This window comes from Nothobranchius furzeri, chromosome 13 (genome assembly GCF_043380555.1).
Source record: "Nothobranchius furzeri strain GRZ-AD chromosome 13, NfurGRZ-RIMD1, whole genome shotgun sequence".
In the NCBI taxonomy this organism is placed as follows: Eukaryota; Metazoa; Chordata; class Actinopteri; order Cyprinodontiformes; family Nothobranchiidae; genus Nothobranchius; species Nothobranchius furzeri.
The window spans coordinates 15,297,380-15,309,781 of NC_091753.1; the positions used below are offsets into that span (position 1 = coordinate 15,297,380).

Consider the following 12,402-nt stretch of genomic DNA (forward strand, 5'->3'; position numbering starts at 1 on the left):
TTCTAATTCTTCTTTTACTTCTTCTTCTTTTTTTCTTCTTCTTTTAATTCTTTTACCTCTTCATCTTCTACTTCTACTTCTTCTTCTTTTACTTTGTCTTCTTCTTTTACTTCTTTTACTTCTTCTTCTTTTACTTGTCCTTCTTTTACTTCTTCTTCTTTTACTTCTTTTACTTATACTTCTTCTTCTACTTCTTCATCTTCCTTTACTTCTTCTTCATCATCTTCTTTTACTTCTTCTTTTACTTATAATTATTTTTCTATCTTCTTCTCCTATTTCTTCTTCTTTTACTTATACTTCTTCTTCTTCTACTTCTTCTTCTTCTTTTCCTTCTTTTACTTCTTCTTCTTCTACTTCTTCTTCTTATTTTACTTCTTCTTCTTTTCCTTCTTCTTTTACTTCTCCTACTTCTTCTTCTTTTACTTCTTCTTCTACTTCTTCTTTTACTTCGTTTACTTCTTCTTCTTTTACTTCTTCTTCTTCTTTTTACTTATTTTACTTCTTCTTCTTCTTTTACTTCTTTAACTTCTTTTACTTCTTCCTCTTTGTCTTTTACTTCTTCTTTTCTTCTTCTTCTTTTACTTCTACTCCTACTTCCTCTTCTTTTCCTTCTTCATCTTCTTCTTTTACTTCTTCTTCTTCTTTTACTTCATCTTCTTTTACTTTTACTTCGTTTACTTCTTCATCTTTTACTTCTTCTTCTTCTTCATCATCTTCTTCTTCTTCTTTTACTTCTTCTTCTACTTTTTCTCATACTTTTACTTCTTCTTCTTCTTCTTCTACTTCTTCTTCTTTTACTACTTCTTCTTTGCTTTTACTTTTACTTATTTTACGTCTTCTTCTCATACTTTTACTTTATCTACTTCTTCTTCTTCATCTTCTATTACTTCTTCTTCTTCTTCTTCTTCTTCATCTTTTACTTCTTTTACTTCTTCTTCTTTTACTTCTTTTACTTCTTCTTATTTTACTTCTTCTTCTTTTACTTCGTTTACTTCTTCTACTTCTTCTTTTACTTCTTCTTCTTCTACTTCCCCTTCTTTTACTTCTAATTCTTCTTTTACTTCTTCTTCTTTTACTTCTTCTTCTTCTTTTTCTTCTTTTACTTTGACTTCTTCTTCTTCTTTTACTTCTTCTTTTACTTTTACTTTTTCTTCTTCCTCTTCTTTTTCTTCTTCTTCCTCTTCTTTTACTTCTTCTTCTTTTACTTCTTCTACTTCTTCGTCTTTGTCTTTTACTTCTTCTTCTAAGGTTTACTTCTTCTTCTTCCTCTTCTTCTACTTCTTCTTCTACTTCTTCTTCTTTTACTAGTTCTTCTTCCTCTTCTTCTTCTTTTACATCTTTCACTTCTCATTCTTTTACTTTTTTACTTCTTTTTTTCTTCTTCTTCTTTTACTTCTTCTTCTTCTTCTCCTACTTCTTCGTCTTTTACTTCTACTTCTTCTTCTTCTTTTACTACTTCTACTTCTTCTTCTTCTTTTACTTCTTCTTCTTCCTCTTTTCTTCTTCTTCTTCTTTTACTTCTTTTTCTTTCACTTCTTCGTCTTTGTTATGGCTCAGAGCCATTTGTATTTTCCCTGTGTGTGTGAGAGAGAGGAGATGCAGCACCTGGCTCCAATCTCACTAGATTGCCTCCCGGTTAGATCCTCCCAGCTGATCCTGATGACCAGCAGCGTAAAAGTCAGCCAGCCCTCAGTTCAGGGGGCGGCAGTCCAGGGAGGTTCTCTCTGGTCTGTTGTCTCCTCAGCAGCTTTTGGTTTTAAGTTTTATGTAACAACTTTGAGAGCTTAACTCTCTGTGTTTAACCGTTCGCCTTTTAGGGGTAAAGGATACTTTACCCTTTCGCTTGCTTTTATTAAGACATCACTCAGTAAAAGGGAAATCGTGATGGTCTTTCGTGGTGTTTTTGTATTAATTTGGTTAATATGAGAGTTTAGTTGTTACTCGTTTTGCGTTGCTGCTGATGTGTCTTGTTAATCTGTGTTTTGAGTTTATATTTATGTAAATAAATGTTGTTTTGTTACGTTTACCATGAGAACATGCGTCCTCATTGTTACCCCAGGCTCCCTAGACAGCCTGAGACGTAACAAGTGGGGGCTCGTCCGGGATATTATCCTTTAATGTTCACATCTTACACATCTTAATCCTGGAAGCCTTCTTCACCATTTCCCATATTTCCTCTCCTGAAGTGACCTTGTGTGTGTAGAATTCTGTAGACTAATGATATGTCTGTCTTTGATTTAAAGGCTTTCTTGGAGGCACCTTCCCGTAGCCAGATAGAGGGATGTCGCAAACAGGATTTAGTAGAGGTGGCTGTGCACCTTGGCCTCACTGGGGCTCAGCAGATGCGGAAGTTGGAGCTACGAAAACGGATTGTGCTTGAAATGGAACAATTGAAACTGTTTCCCCCTGTGCTGGCTTCTATTAATCCTCTCCTCCTCCAGCAGGGGGCAAATCATGAGAAGGGTGATGGTGGAACTGTGGCCGGGGACTATACAGACCGGGAGACAGACACCGAGGAACGGAAGGTGACCCCACCTCCAGGTGAAAGACAGTTGGCTCCTTCTGTCTCAATTCCTCGCTATGATCCAATGTCTTCAGACTCCTTTCGAGAATCTCCCGGGTCTGCTAAGCTGCGGGTCAGGTTGGCTCGACTAAAGCACGAGGCTGAAGAAAAAGCTCAGCGAAGACAAATGGAGATGGAACTCAGGAAGCTCGAAATCGAGGCCGAAACAAAAGTCCGACTCCGTCGCTTGGAGCTGGAACTCCAAACACAGCTGGCAAACCATTCAGCACGAGGAGTAGATGAAAGAAAGGACAGTGGACCAGACCGGCTGGACATCAGCAAGTGCATCACGTTGCTGCCGCCATTCCGTGAGACCGAGGTGGACAGCTACTTCACCGCGTTTGAACGCCTTGCACATGCACTCTCCTGGCCGCGGGAAGTCTGGCCCCTGCTATTACAGTGCAAACTGTGTGGAAAAGCCCAAGAGGTAATCTCATCACTGTCCACTCACGATGTAACAGATTATGATAAAGTAAAAGAAGCAGTTTTAAAAGCCTATGAATTAGTGCCAAAAGTCCCACCTGTACAACCCGATGCCCCTAGGAAGGAACACATCAATGTTGTGTTCATCGGACATGTAGATGCTGGAAAGTCCACCATTGGAGGCCAAATTATGTATCTAACAGGTATGGTGGACAAAAGGACATTAGAGAAGTATGAGAAAGAAGCAAAAGAAAAGAACAGAGAAACCTGGTATCTGTCTTGGGCGTTAGACACCAATCAAGAGGAAAGAGACAAAGGCAAGACGGTGGAGGTGGGCAGAGCTTACTTTGAGACGGACAAAAAGCACTTTACTATCTTAGATGCTCCTGGCCACAAAAGCTTTGTTCCTAACATGATCGGTGGTGCATCACAAGCAGACTTGGCAGTTCTGGTGATTTCTGCTCGAAAAGGCGAATTTGAAACTGGATTTGAAAAGGCTGGACAAACACGGGAGCATGCCATGCTGGCTAAAACAGCCGGTGTGAAGCACCTGATAGTGCTGGTGAACAAAATGGATGACCCCACAGTAAACTGGAGCCTGGAGAGGTATGAGGAGTGTAAAGAGAAGCTAGTGCCCTTTCTGAAGAAGGTCGGCTTCAACCCAAAGAAAGACATTCACTTCATGCCCTGTTCTGGGCTGACGGGGGCTAACCTGAAGGAGCCCACGGACATGTGCCCTTGGTACACAGGCCTGCCATTCATTCCTCACCTGGACAGTTTGCCAAACTTCAATAAACCCAGCGCCGATTTGTCACCTTCCCGCTGTTGTTCCACCAAGGGAATTTCAGAACCAGAGGTTGCGTGGGCTGGCACCGTATGTAGGGGGGGATATTGTGATATAGTATAATTAAGTGTAAACCTTAATTTTCCTTTTTAGAGGGGAAGTGTTATGGCTCAGAGCCATTTGTGTTTTTCCCTGTGTGTGTGTGAGAGAGGAGATGCAGCACCTGGCTCCAATCTCACTAGATTGCCTCCCGGTTAGATCCTCCCAGCTGATCCTGATGACCAGCAGCATAAAAGTCAGCCAGCCCTCAGTTCAGGGGGCGGCAGGCCAGGGAGGTTCTCTCTGGTCTGTTGTCTCCTCAGCAGCTTTTGGTTTTAAGTTTTATGTAACAACTTTGAGAGCTTAACTCTCTGTGTTTAACCGTTCGCCTTTTAGGGGTAAAGGATACTTTACCCTTTCGCTTGCTTTTATTAAGACATCACTCAGTAAAAGGGAAATCGTGATGGTCTTTCGTGGTGTTTTTGTATTAATTTGGTTAATATGAGAGTTTAGTTGTTACTCGTTTTGCGTTGCTGCTGATGTGTCTTGTTAATCTGTGTTTTGAGTTTATATTTATGTAAATAAATGTTGTTTTGTTACGTTTACCACGAGAACATGCGTCCTCATTGTTACCCCAGGCTCCCTAGACAGCCTGGGACGTAACAGTCTTTTACTTCTTCCTTTACTTCTTTTACTTCTTCTTCCTTACTTCATCTTCTTTTACTTCTTCTTTTACTTTGACTTCGTCTTTTACTTTTACTTCCTCTTCTACTTCTTCTTATTCCTCTTCTTTTACTTCTTCTTCTTCTACTTCTTTAAATTCTTTTACTTTTACTTCTTCTTCTACTTCTTCGTCTTCTACTTCTTTTACTTCTTTGACTTCTTCTTCTTTGACTTCTTCTTCTTTTACTTCTTCTTCATCTTATTTTACTTCTTCTTCTTCTACTTCTTAATCATCTTCTTTTACTTCTTCTTCTTTTACTTCTTCATCTTCTTTTACTTCTTCTTCTTCTTCTTTTACTTCTTCTTCTTTTACTTCTTCTTCTTTTACTTCTTCTTCTTCTGCTTCTTCTTCTTTTACTTCTCCTTCTTTTACTTCTCCTTCTTTTACTTCTTCTTTTACTTATTCTTCTTCTACTTCTTCTTCTTCTTTTACTTATTCTTCTTCTTCATCTTCTTTTACTTTTACTTCTTCTTCTACTTCTTCGTCTTCTACTTCTTTTACTTCTTTGACTTCTTCTTCTTTTACTTCTTCTTCTTTTACTTCTTTTACTTCTTCTTCTACTTTTACTTCTACTTCTTCATCATCTTCTTTTACTTATACTTCTTCTTCTTTTACTTTTACTTCTTCTTTTTACTTCTTTTACTTCTTCTTCTTCTTTTACTTTTACTTCGTTTACTTCTTCTTCTTCTTTTACTTCTACTTCTTCATCATCTTCTTTTACTTAAACTTCTTTTACTTCTTCTTCTACTTCTTCTTTTACTTATACTTCTTTTACTTCTTCATCTTCTTCTTTTACTTCTTCTTTTTTCTTTCTTCTTCTACTTCTACTTCTTCTTTTACTTCTTCTTTGTCTCCTTTTACTTCTTCTTCTTCTTCTTTTACTTCTTATTTTACTTCTTCTTTTACTTTTACTTCTTCTTCTTCTTTTTTCTTCTTCATCTCCTACTTCTTCTTCTTTTACTTTTTCTTCTTTTACTTCTACTTCTACTTCTTCTTCATCTTTTTTACTTCTTCTTCTTCTTCTTCTTCTTCTTCTTCTTCTTCTTCTTTTACTTCTTCTTTTACTTATACTTCTTCTCCTTCTTTTACTTTTACTTCTTCTTCTTCTTTTACTTCTTCTTCCTCTTCTTTTTTCTTCTTTGACATATTCTTCTTTTAGTTCTTCTTCTTCTTCTTCTTTTACTTATACTTCTTTTACTTGTTCTTTTTTTACTTCTTCTTCTTCTTTTACTTCTCCTTCTTTTAATTCTTCTTCTTTTCCTTATACTTCCTCTTCTTTTACTTCTTCTTCTTTTACTTCTCCTACTTTTACTTCTACTTCTCCTTTTTTCTTCTTTGACATCTTCTTTTAGTTCTTCTTTTTCTTCTTCTTTTACTTATACTTCTTCTTTTACTTCGTCTTCTTTTACTTCTTTTACTTTGACTTCTTCTTCTTTTTTTACTTTTTCTTCTTCTTCTTCTTCTTCTTCTTCTTCTTCTTCTTTTACTTTTACTTCTTCTTCTTTGTCTTTTACTTCTTCTTCTTCTTTTACTTTTACTTCTTCTCCTTCTTCTACTTTTACTTCTTCTTCTTCTTCTTCTTTTACTTCTCCTTCTTTTACTTCTTCGTCTTTTAATTCTTCGTCTTCATCTTCTTTTACTTCTTCTTCTTTTACTTCTACTTCTTCTTCTTTTACTTCTTCTTCTTCTTCTTCTTCTTCTTTTACTTCTCCTTCTTTTACTTCTTCTTTTACTTCTTCTTCTTCTACTTCTTCATCTTCCTTTACTTCTTCTTCTTCTTCTTCTTTTACTTCTTCTTTTACTTATACTTCTTCTCCTTCTTTTACTTTTACTTCTTCTTCTTTTACTTCTTCTTCCTCTTCTTTTTTCTTCTTTGACATATTCTTCTTTTAGTTCTTCTTCTTCTTCTTCTTTTACTTATACTTCTTTTACTTGTTCTTTTTTTACTTCTTCTTCTTCTTTTACTTCTCCTTCTTTTAATTCTTCTTCTTTTCCTTATACTTCCTCTTCTTTTACTTCTTCTTCTTTTACTTCTCCTACTTTTACTTCTACTTCTCATTTTTTCTTCTTTGACATCTTCTTTTAGTTCTTCTTTTTCTTCTTCTTTTACTTATACTTCTTCTTTTACTTCGTCTTCTTTTACTTCTTTTACTTTGACTTCTTCTTCTTTTTTTACTTTTTCTTCTTCTTCTTCTTCTTCTTCTTCATTTACTTTTACTTCTTCTTCTTTGTCTTTTACTTCTTCTTCTTCTTTTACTTTTACTTCTTCTCCTTCTTCTACTTTTACTTCTTCTTCTTCTTCTTCTTTTACTTCTCCTTCTTTTACTTCTTCGTCTTTTAATTCTTCGTCTTCATCTTCTTTTACTTCTTCTTCTTTTACTTCTACTTCTTCTTCTTTTACTTCTTCTTCTTCTTCTTCTTCTTCTTCTTCTTCTTTTACTTCTCCTTCTTTTACTTCTTCTTTTACTTCTTCTTCTTCTACTTCTTCATCTTCCTTTACTTCTTCTTCTCCTACTTCTTTTACTTCTTTTACTTCTTCTTTTACTTTTACTTTTACTTTTACTTCTTCCTCTTCTTTTACTGCTTCTTCTTCTTCTTTTACTTCTTCATCTTCTTCTTTTACTTCTTCTTCTTCTTTTACTTCTTCCTCTTCTTCTTTTACTTCTTCTTCTTCTACTTTTACTTCTTTTACTTCTTCTTTTACTTCTTCTTTCTTCCTCTTCTTCTTTTACTTCTTCTTCTTCTACTTTTACTTCTTTTACTTATACTTATTTTATTTATACTTCTTCTTTTACTTGTCCTTCTTTTACTTCTTCTTCATTTAATTCTTCGTCTTCATCTTCTTTTACTTCTTCTTTTCCTTCTTCTTTTTTCACTTCTTCTTCTTTTACTTCTACTTCTTCTTTTACTTCTTCTTCTTCTTCTTTTACTTATTCTTCTTCTTCTTTTACTTCTCCTACTTTTACTTCTTTTACTTCTCCTTCTTTTCATTTACTTCTTTTAATTATTCTTCTTCTACTTCTTCTTCTTCTTTTTCTTTTACTTCTCCTTCTTTTAATTCTTCTTTTACTTCTTCTTTTACTTTTACTTTGCTTTTACTTTTACTTCATCTTGTTTTACTTCTTCTTCTTTTACTTCTTTTACTTCTTCTTCTTTTAATTTTACTTCTCCTACTTCTTTTTCTTTCTTCTTCTTCTTCTTCTTCTTCTTCTTCTTTTACTTCTTTTCTTCTTCTTCTATTACCTTTTCTTCTTCTACTTTTACTTCTTCTTCATCTTCTTTTACTTCTTCTTCTTTTAATTTTACTTCTTCTTTTTTTACTTTTACTTCTTCTCCTACTTCTTCTTTTAGTTCTTCTTCTACTTTTATTCTTCCTGTTCTTTTACTTCTTCTTTTACGTCTACTTCTTGTTCTTCTTTTACTTCTTCTTCTTTGTCTTTTACTTCTTCTACTTTTACTTCTACTTCTTCTTCCTCTTCTTTTACTTCTTCTTTTCCTTCTTCGTCTTCTTCTTCTTTTGCTTCTTCTCCTTTTACTTCTCCTTCTTTTACTTCTTTTACTTTTTCTTCTTCTACTTCTTCGTCTTTTACTTCTTCTTCCCCTTTTACTTCTTCTTCTTCTTCGTTTACTGCTTCTTCTTCCTCTTCTTTTACTTCTTCTTCATCTTTTACTTTTACTTCTTCTTCTTTTACTTTTTTCATCTACTTCTTCTTCTTTTACTTCTTCATCTTCTTTTACTTCTCCTTTTACTTCTTCTACTACTTCTTTTACATATTCTTTTACTTATTTTACTTCTTCTTCGTCTTCTTCTTTTCTTCTTTTACTTTTACTTCATATTTTACTTCTTCTTCTTCTTCTCCTACTTCTTCTTTTACTTATACTTCATCTTCTTTTACTTGTCCTTCTTTTACTTCTTCTTCTTTTACTTCTTTTACTTCTTCTTCTTTTACTTTGACTTCATCTTCTACTTCTTCGTCTTCTCTTTTACTTCCTTTAGTTCTTCTTCTTTTACTTCTTTTACTTCTTATTTTACATTTTCTTCCTCTTCTTTTACGTCTTCATCTTCTTCTTTTACTTCTTCTTCTTTGACTTCATCTTCTTTTACTTCTTCATCTTCTTCTTTTACTTCTTCTTCTTCATCATCTTCTTTTACTTCTTCTTTTACTTCTTTTACTTCTTCTTTTACTTCATCTTCTTTTTTGTCTTTTACCTCTTCTTCTTCTTTTACTTGTTATTCTTTTACTTCTTTTATTTCTTCTTTTACTTCTTTTACTTATTCTTCTTCGTCGTTTACTACTTCTTCTTCCTCTTCTTTTACTTCTTCTTCTTCTTTAACCTTTACTTCTTCTTCTACTTCTTCTACTTTTACTTCTTTTACTTTTACTTCATCTTCTCCTTCTTTTACTTATACTTCTTCTTCTTTTTCTTTTACTTGTACTTCTTTCACATCTTCTTCTTTTACTTTGACTTCTTTTACTTTTACTTCTTCTTCTTTTACTTCTTTTACTTCTCCTTCTCTTCTTCTTCTTCTTTTACTGCTTCTTTCACTTCTTCTTTTACTTCTTCTTTTACTTCTCCTTTCTTTTACTTCTCCTTCTTTTACTTCATCTTCTTCTACTTCGTCTTCTTCTTTTACTTCTTCTTCTTCTTCTTTTACTTCTTCTTCTACTCCTACTTCTTCTTCTTCTTTTTCTTCTTCTTCCTCTTTTACCTCTCCTTCTTTTACTTCTTCGACTGATACTTTTACTTCTTCTTCTCCTACTTCTTCTTCTTTTACTTCTTTTACTTCTTTGTCTCCTTCTTCTTTCACTTCTTCTTCTACTTTTACTTCTTCCTCTTCTTTTACTTCTCCTTCTACTTCTTCTTTTACTTCTTCTTTTACTTATACTTTTTCTTCTTTTACTTCTCCTTTTACTTTTACTTCATCTTGTTTTACTTCTTATTTTAATTCTTCTTTTACTGCTTCTTTCACTTCTTCTTTTACTTCTTCCTCTTCTTATTTTACTTTTACTTCTTCTTCTTCTTCTTCTTTTACTTCTTCTTCTTTTACTTCTTCTTCTTCTACTTCGTCTTTTAGTTTTACTTCTTCTTCTACTTCTTTTTTACTTCTTCATTTAATTATTTGTCTTCATCTTCTTTGACTTCTTCTTCTTCCTCTTTTACTTTTACGTCTTCTTCAACTTCTTAGTCTTTTACTTTTACTTCATCTTCTTTTACTTTTGCTTCTTCTTCTTTTACTTTTACTTCTTCTTCTTCTACTTCGTCTTCTTCTTCTTCTTTTACTTCTTTTTCTTTCACTTCTTCGTCTTTTACTTCTTCTTTTACTTATTTACTTCTTCTTCATTACTTCATCTTCTTTTACTTCTTCTTTTACTTTTACTTCGTCTTTTACTTTTACTTACTCTTCTACTTCTTCTTCTTCCTCTTCTTTTACTTCTTCCTCACTTCTTTTAATTCTTTTACTTTTACTTCTTCTTCTACTTCTTCGTCTTCTATTTCTTTTACTTCTTTGACTCCATCTTCTTTTACTTCTTCTTCTTCTACTTCTTCTTCATCTTCTTTTACTTTTACTTCTTCTTCTTCTACTTCTTCATCATCTTCTTTTACTGTTACTTCTTCTTCTTTTACTTCTTCTACTTCTACTTCTTCATCATCTTTTACTTCTTCTTCTTTTACTTCTTCTTCATCTTATTTTACTTCTTCTTCTTTTACTTCTTCTTTTACTTATACTTCTTCTTTTACTTCTTCTTCTTTTACTTTTACTTCTTTTACATATTCTTTTACTTCTTCTTCTTCTTTTACTTCTCCTTCTTCATCTTCTTCTTTAACTTCATCTTCTTTTACTTCTTCTTCTTCTTTTACTTCTACTTCTTCTTCTTATTATTTTACTTCTCCTTCTTTTACTTCTTCTTCTTTTACTTCTTTTACTTCTTCTTCTTCTTCTACTTCTTCTTCTCCTACTTCTTCTTCTTTTACTTTGACTTCTTCTTCTTCTTTTACTTTTACTTCTACTTCTTCTTTTACTTCTTCTTCATCTTCTTTTACTTCTTCGTCTTCTTTTACTTCTTCTTCTTTTACTTCTCCTACTTTTACTTCTTCCTCTTCTTTTACTTCTCCTACTTCTTCCTCTTCTTTTACTTATTCTTCTTCATCTTCTATTACTTTACTTCTTCCTCTTCTTTTACTTAGTCTTCATCATCTTCTTTTACTTTTACTTCTTCTACATCTTCTTCTTTTACTTTGACTTGATCTTTACTTCTTCATCTTTTATTTCCACTTCTTCCTCTTCTTTTACTTCTTCTTCTTTTACTTCTTCTTCTTCTTCTTCTTCTTTTACTTATCCTTTTACTTCTTCTTTCACTTCTCCTTATTTTACTTCTTCTTTTACTTTTACTTCTTCTTCTTTTACTTCATCTTCTTCATCTTTTACTTCTTCTTCTTCTTTCACTTTTACTTCTTCTCCCTACTTCTTCTTTTACTTCTTCTTCGTCTTCTTCTTTTCTTCTTTTATTTCTTCTTCTTTTACTTCTTCTTCTTTTAATTTTTTGTCTTTTACTTTTACTTCTTCTTCTACTTCTTCTTCTTTTACTTCTTCTTCTTTTACTTTTACTTCTTCTTCTACTTCTTCTTCTTTTATTTCTTCTTCTTTTACTTCTCCTTATTTTACTTCTTCTTCTACGTCTTCTTCTTTTACTTATACTTCTTTTCTTCTTCTTCTCCTATTTCTTCTTCTCCTCCTTTTACTTTTATTTCTTCTTCTTCTTCTTCTTTTACTTCTTCTTCTTCTTCTTCATTTACTTATACTTTTACTTCTTCTTCTTCTTCTTTTACTTCTTTTACTTGTCCTTCTTTTACTTCTTCTTCTTTTGCTTCTTCTTCTACTTCTCCTTCTTTTACTTTTACTTCTTCTTCTTCTTTTACTTCTTCTTTTTCCTCATCTTCTTTTACTTCTTCTCCTTCTTTTACTTCTTCTTCTTTTACTTCTTCTTCTTCTTCTTTTACTTCTTTTACTTTTACTTTATCTACTTCTTCTTCTTCTTCTTTTACTTCGTCTTCTTTTACTTTAACTTCTTCTTCTTTTACTTCTCCTTCTTTTACTTCTTTTACTTGTTTTACTTTTACTTCTTTTACTTCTCCTTCTTCTTCTTTCACTTCTTCTTCTTCGTCTTTTACTTCTTCTTATTTTACTTCTTCTCCTTCTTTTACTTTTAATTCTTCTTCTTCTTCATCTTCTTTTACTTCTTCGTCTTCTTTTACTTCTACTTCTACTTCTTCTTCTTTTAGTTCTTCTTCTTTTACTTCTTCTTATTATTATTTTACTTCTCCTTCTTCTTCGTCTTTGACTTCTTCGTTTACTTCTTCTTCTACTTTTACTTGATCTTTACTTCTTTTACTTTTACTTCTTCTTCGTCTTTTACTTTTACTTATTCTTTTACATCTTCATCTTCTTTTACTTCTTCTTCCTCTTCTTTTACTTCTTCTTCTTTTTACTTCTTCTACTTCTTCTTCCTCTTCTTTTACTTCTTCTTCTTTTACTTCTTTTTCTTCTTTTACTTCTTCTTCTTTTACTTTTACTTCTTTTATTTCTTCTTCTTCTTCTTCTTCTTCTTCTTCTTCTTTTACTTCTTCATCTTCTTTTACTTCTCCTTTTACTTCTTATTCTTCCTCTTCTTTTACATCTACTTCTTTTACTTATACTTTTTACTTCTACTTCGCCTTCTTCTTCTATTACCTTTTCTTCTACTTCTTCTTCATTACTTATACTTCTTCTTTTACTTTGGCTTCTTCTTCTTCTTTTACTTTTACTTTTTCTTCTTCTTATTTTACTTCTCCTGCTTTTACTTCTTCTTTTTTCACTTCTTCTTCTTC

At 32.7% G+C, this 12,402-nt stretch overlaps 1 protein-coding gene across 1 annotated transcript; it reads left to right on the forward strand.

The window, feature by feature from the left end:
• The first annotated feature begins 1,596 nt into the window (after window positions 1-1,596).
• LOC139062587 (uncharacterized) lies at window positions 1,597-4,456 on the forward strand. The gene is made up of 6 exons (XM_070543849.1): window positions 1,597-1,727; window positions 1,818-1,897; window positions 2,060-2,097; window positions 2,244-3,847; window positions 4,206-4,275; window positions 4,448-4,456. The coding sequence occupies exons 1-6, from the start codon at window positions 1,597-1,599 to the stop codon at window positions 4,454-4,456; spliced, it is 1,932 nt and encodes a 643-aa protein (XP_070399950.1).
• The last annotated feature ends 7,946 nt before the right edge of the window (window positions 4,457-12,402 follow it).

Coding starts and splice junctions, on each gene's coding strand:
- LOC139062587 (XM_070543849.1), top strand. CDS start 1,597: ATGCAGCACCTGGCTCCAATCTCACTAGATTGCCTCCCGGTTAGATCC. Junction 2,098..2,243: donor GACGTAACAAGTGGGGGCTC/GTCCGGGATATT, acceptor TTTGATTTAAAG/GCTTTCTTGGAGGCACCTTC. Junction 3,848..4,205: donor ATTTCAGAACCAGAGGTTGC/GTGGGCTGGCAC, acceptor TTCGCCTTTTAG/GGGTAAAGGATACTTTACCC.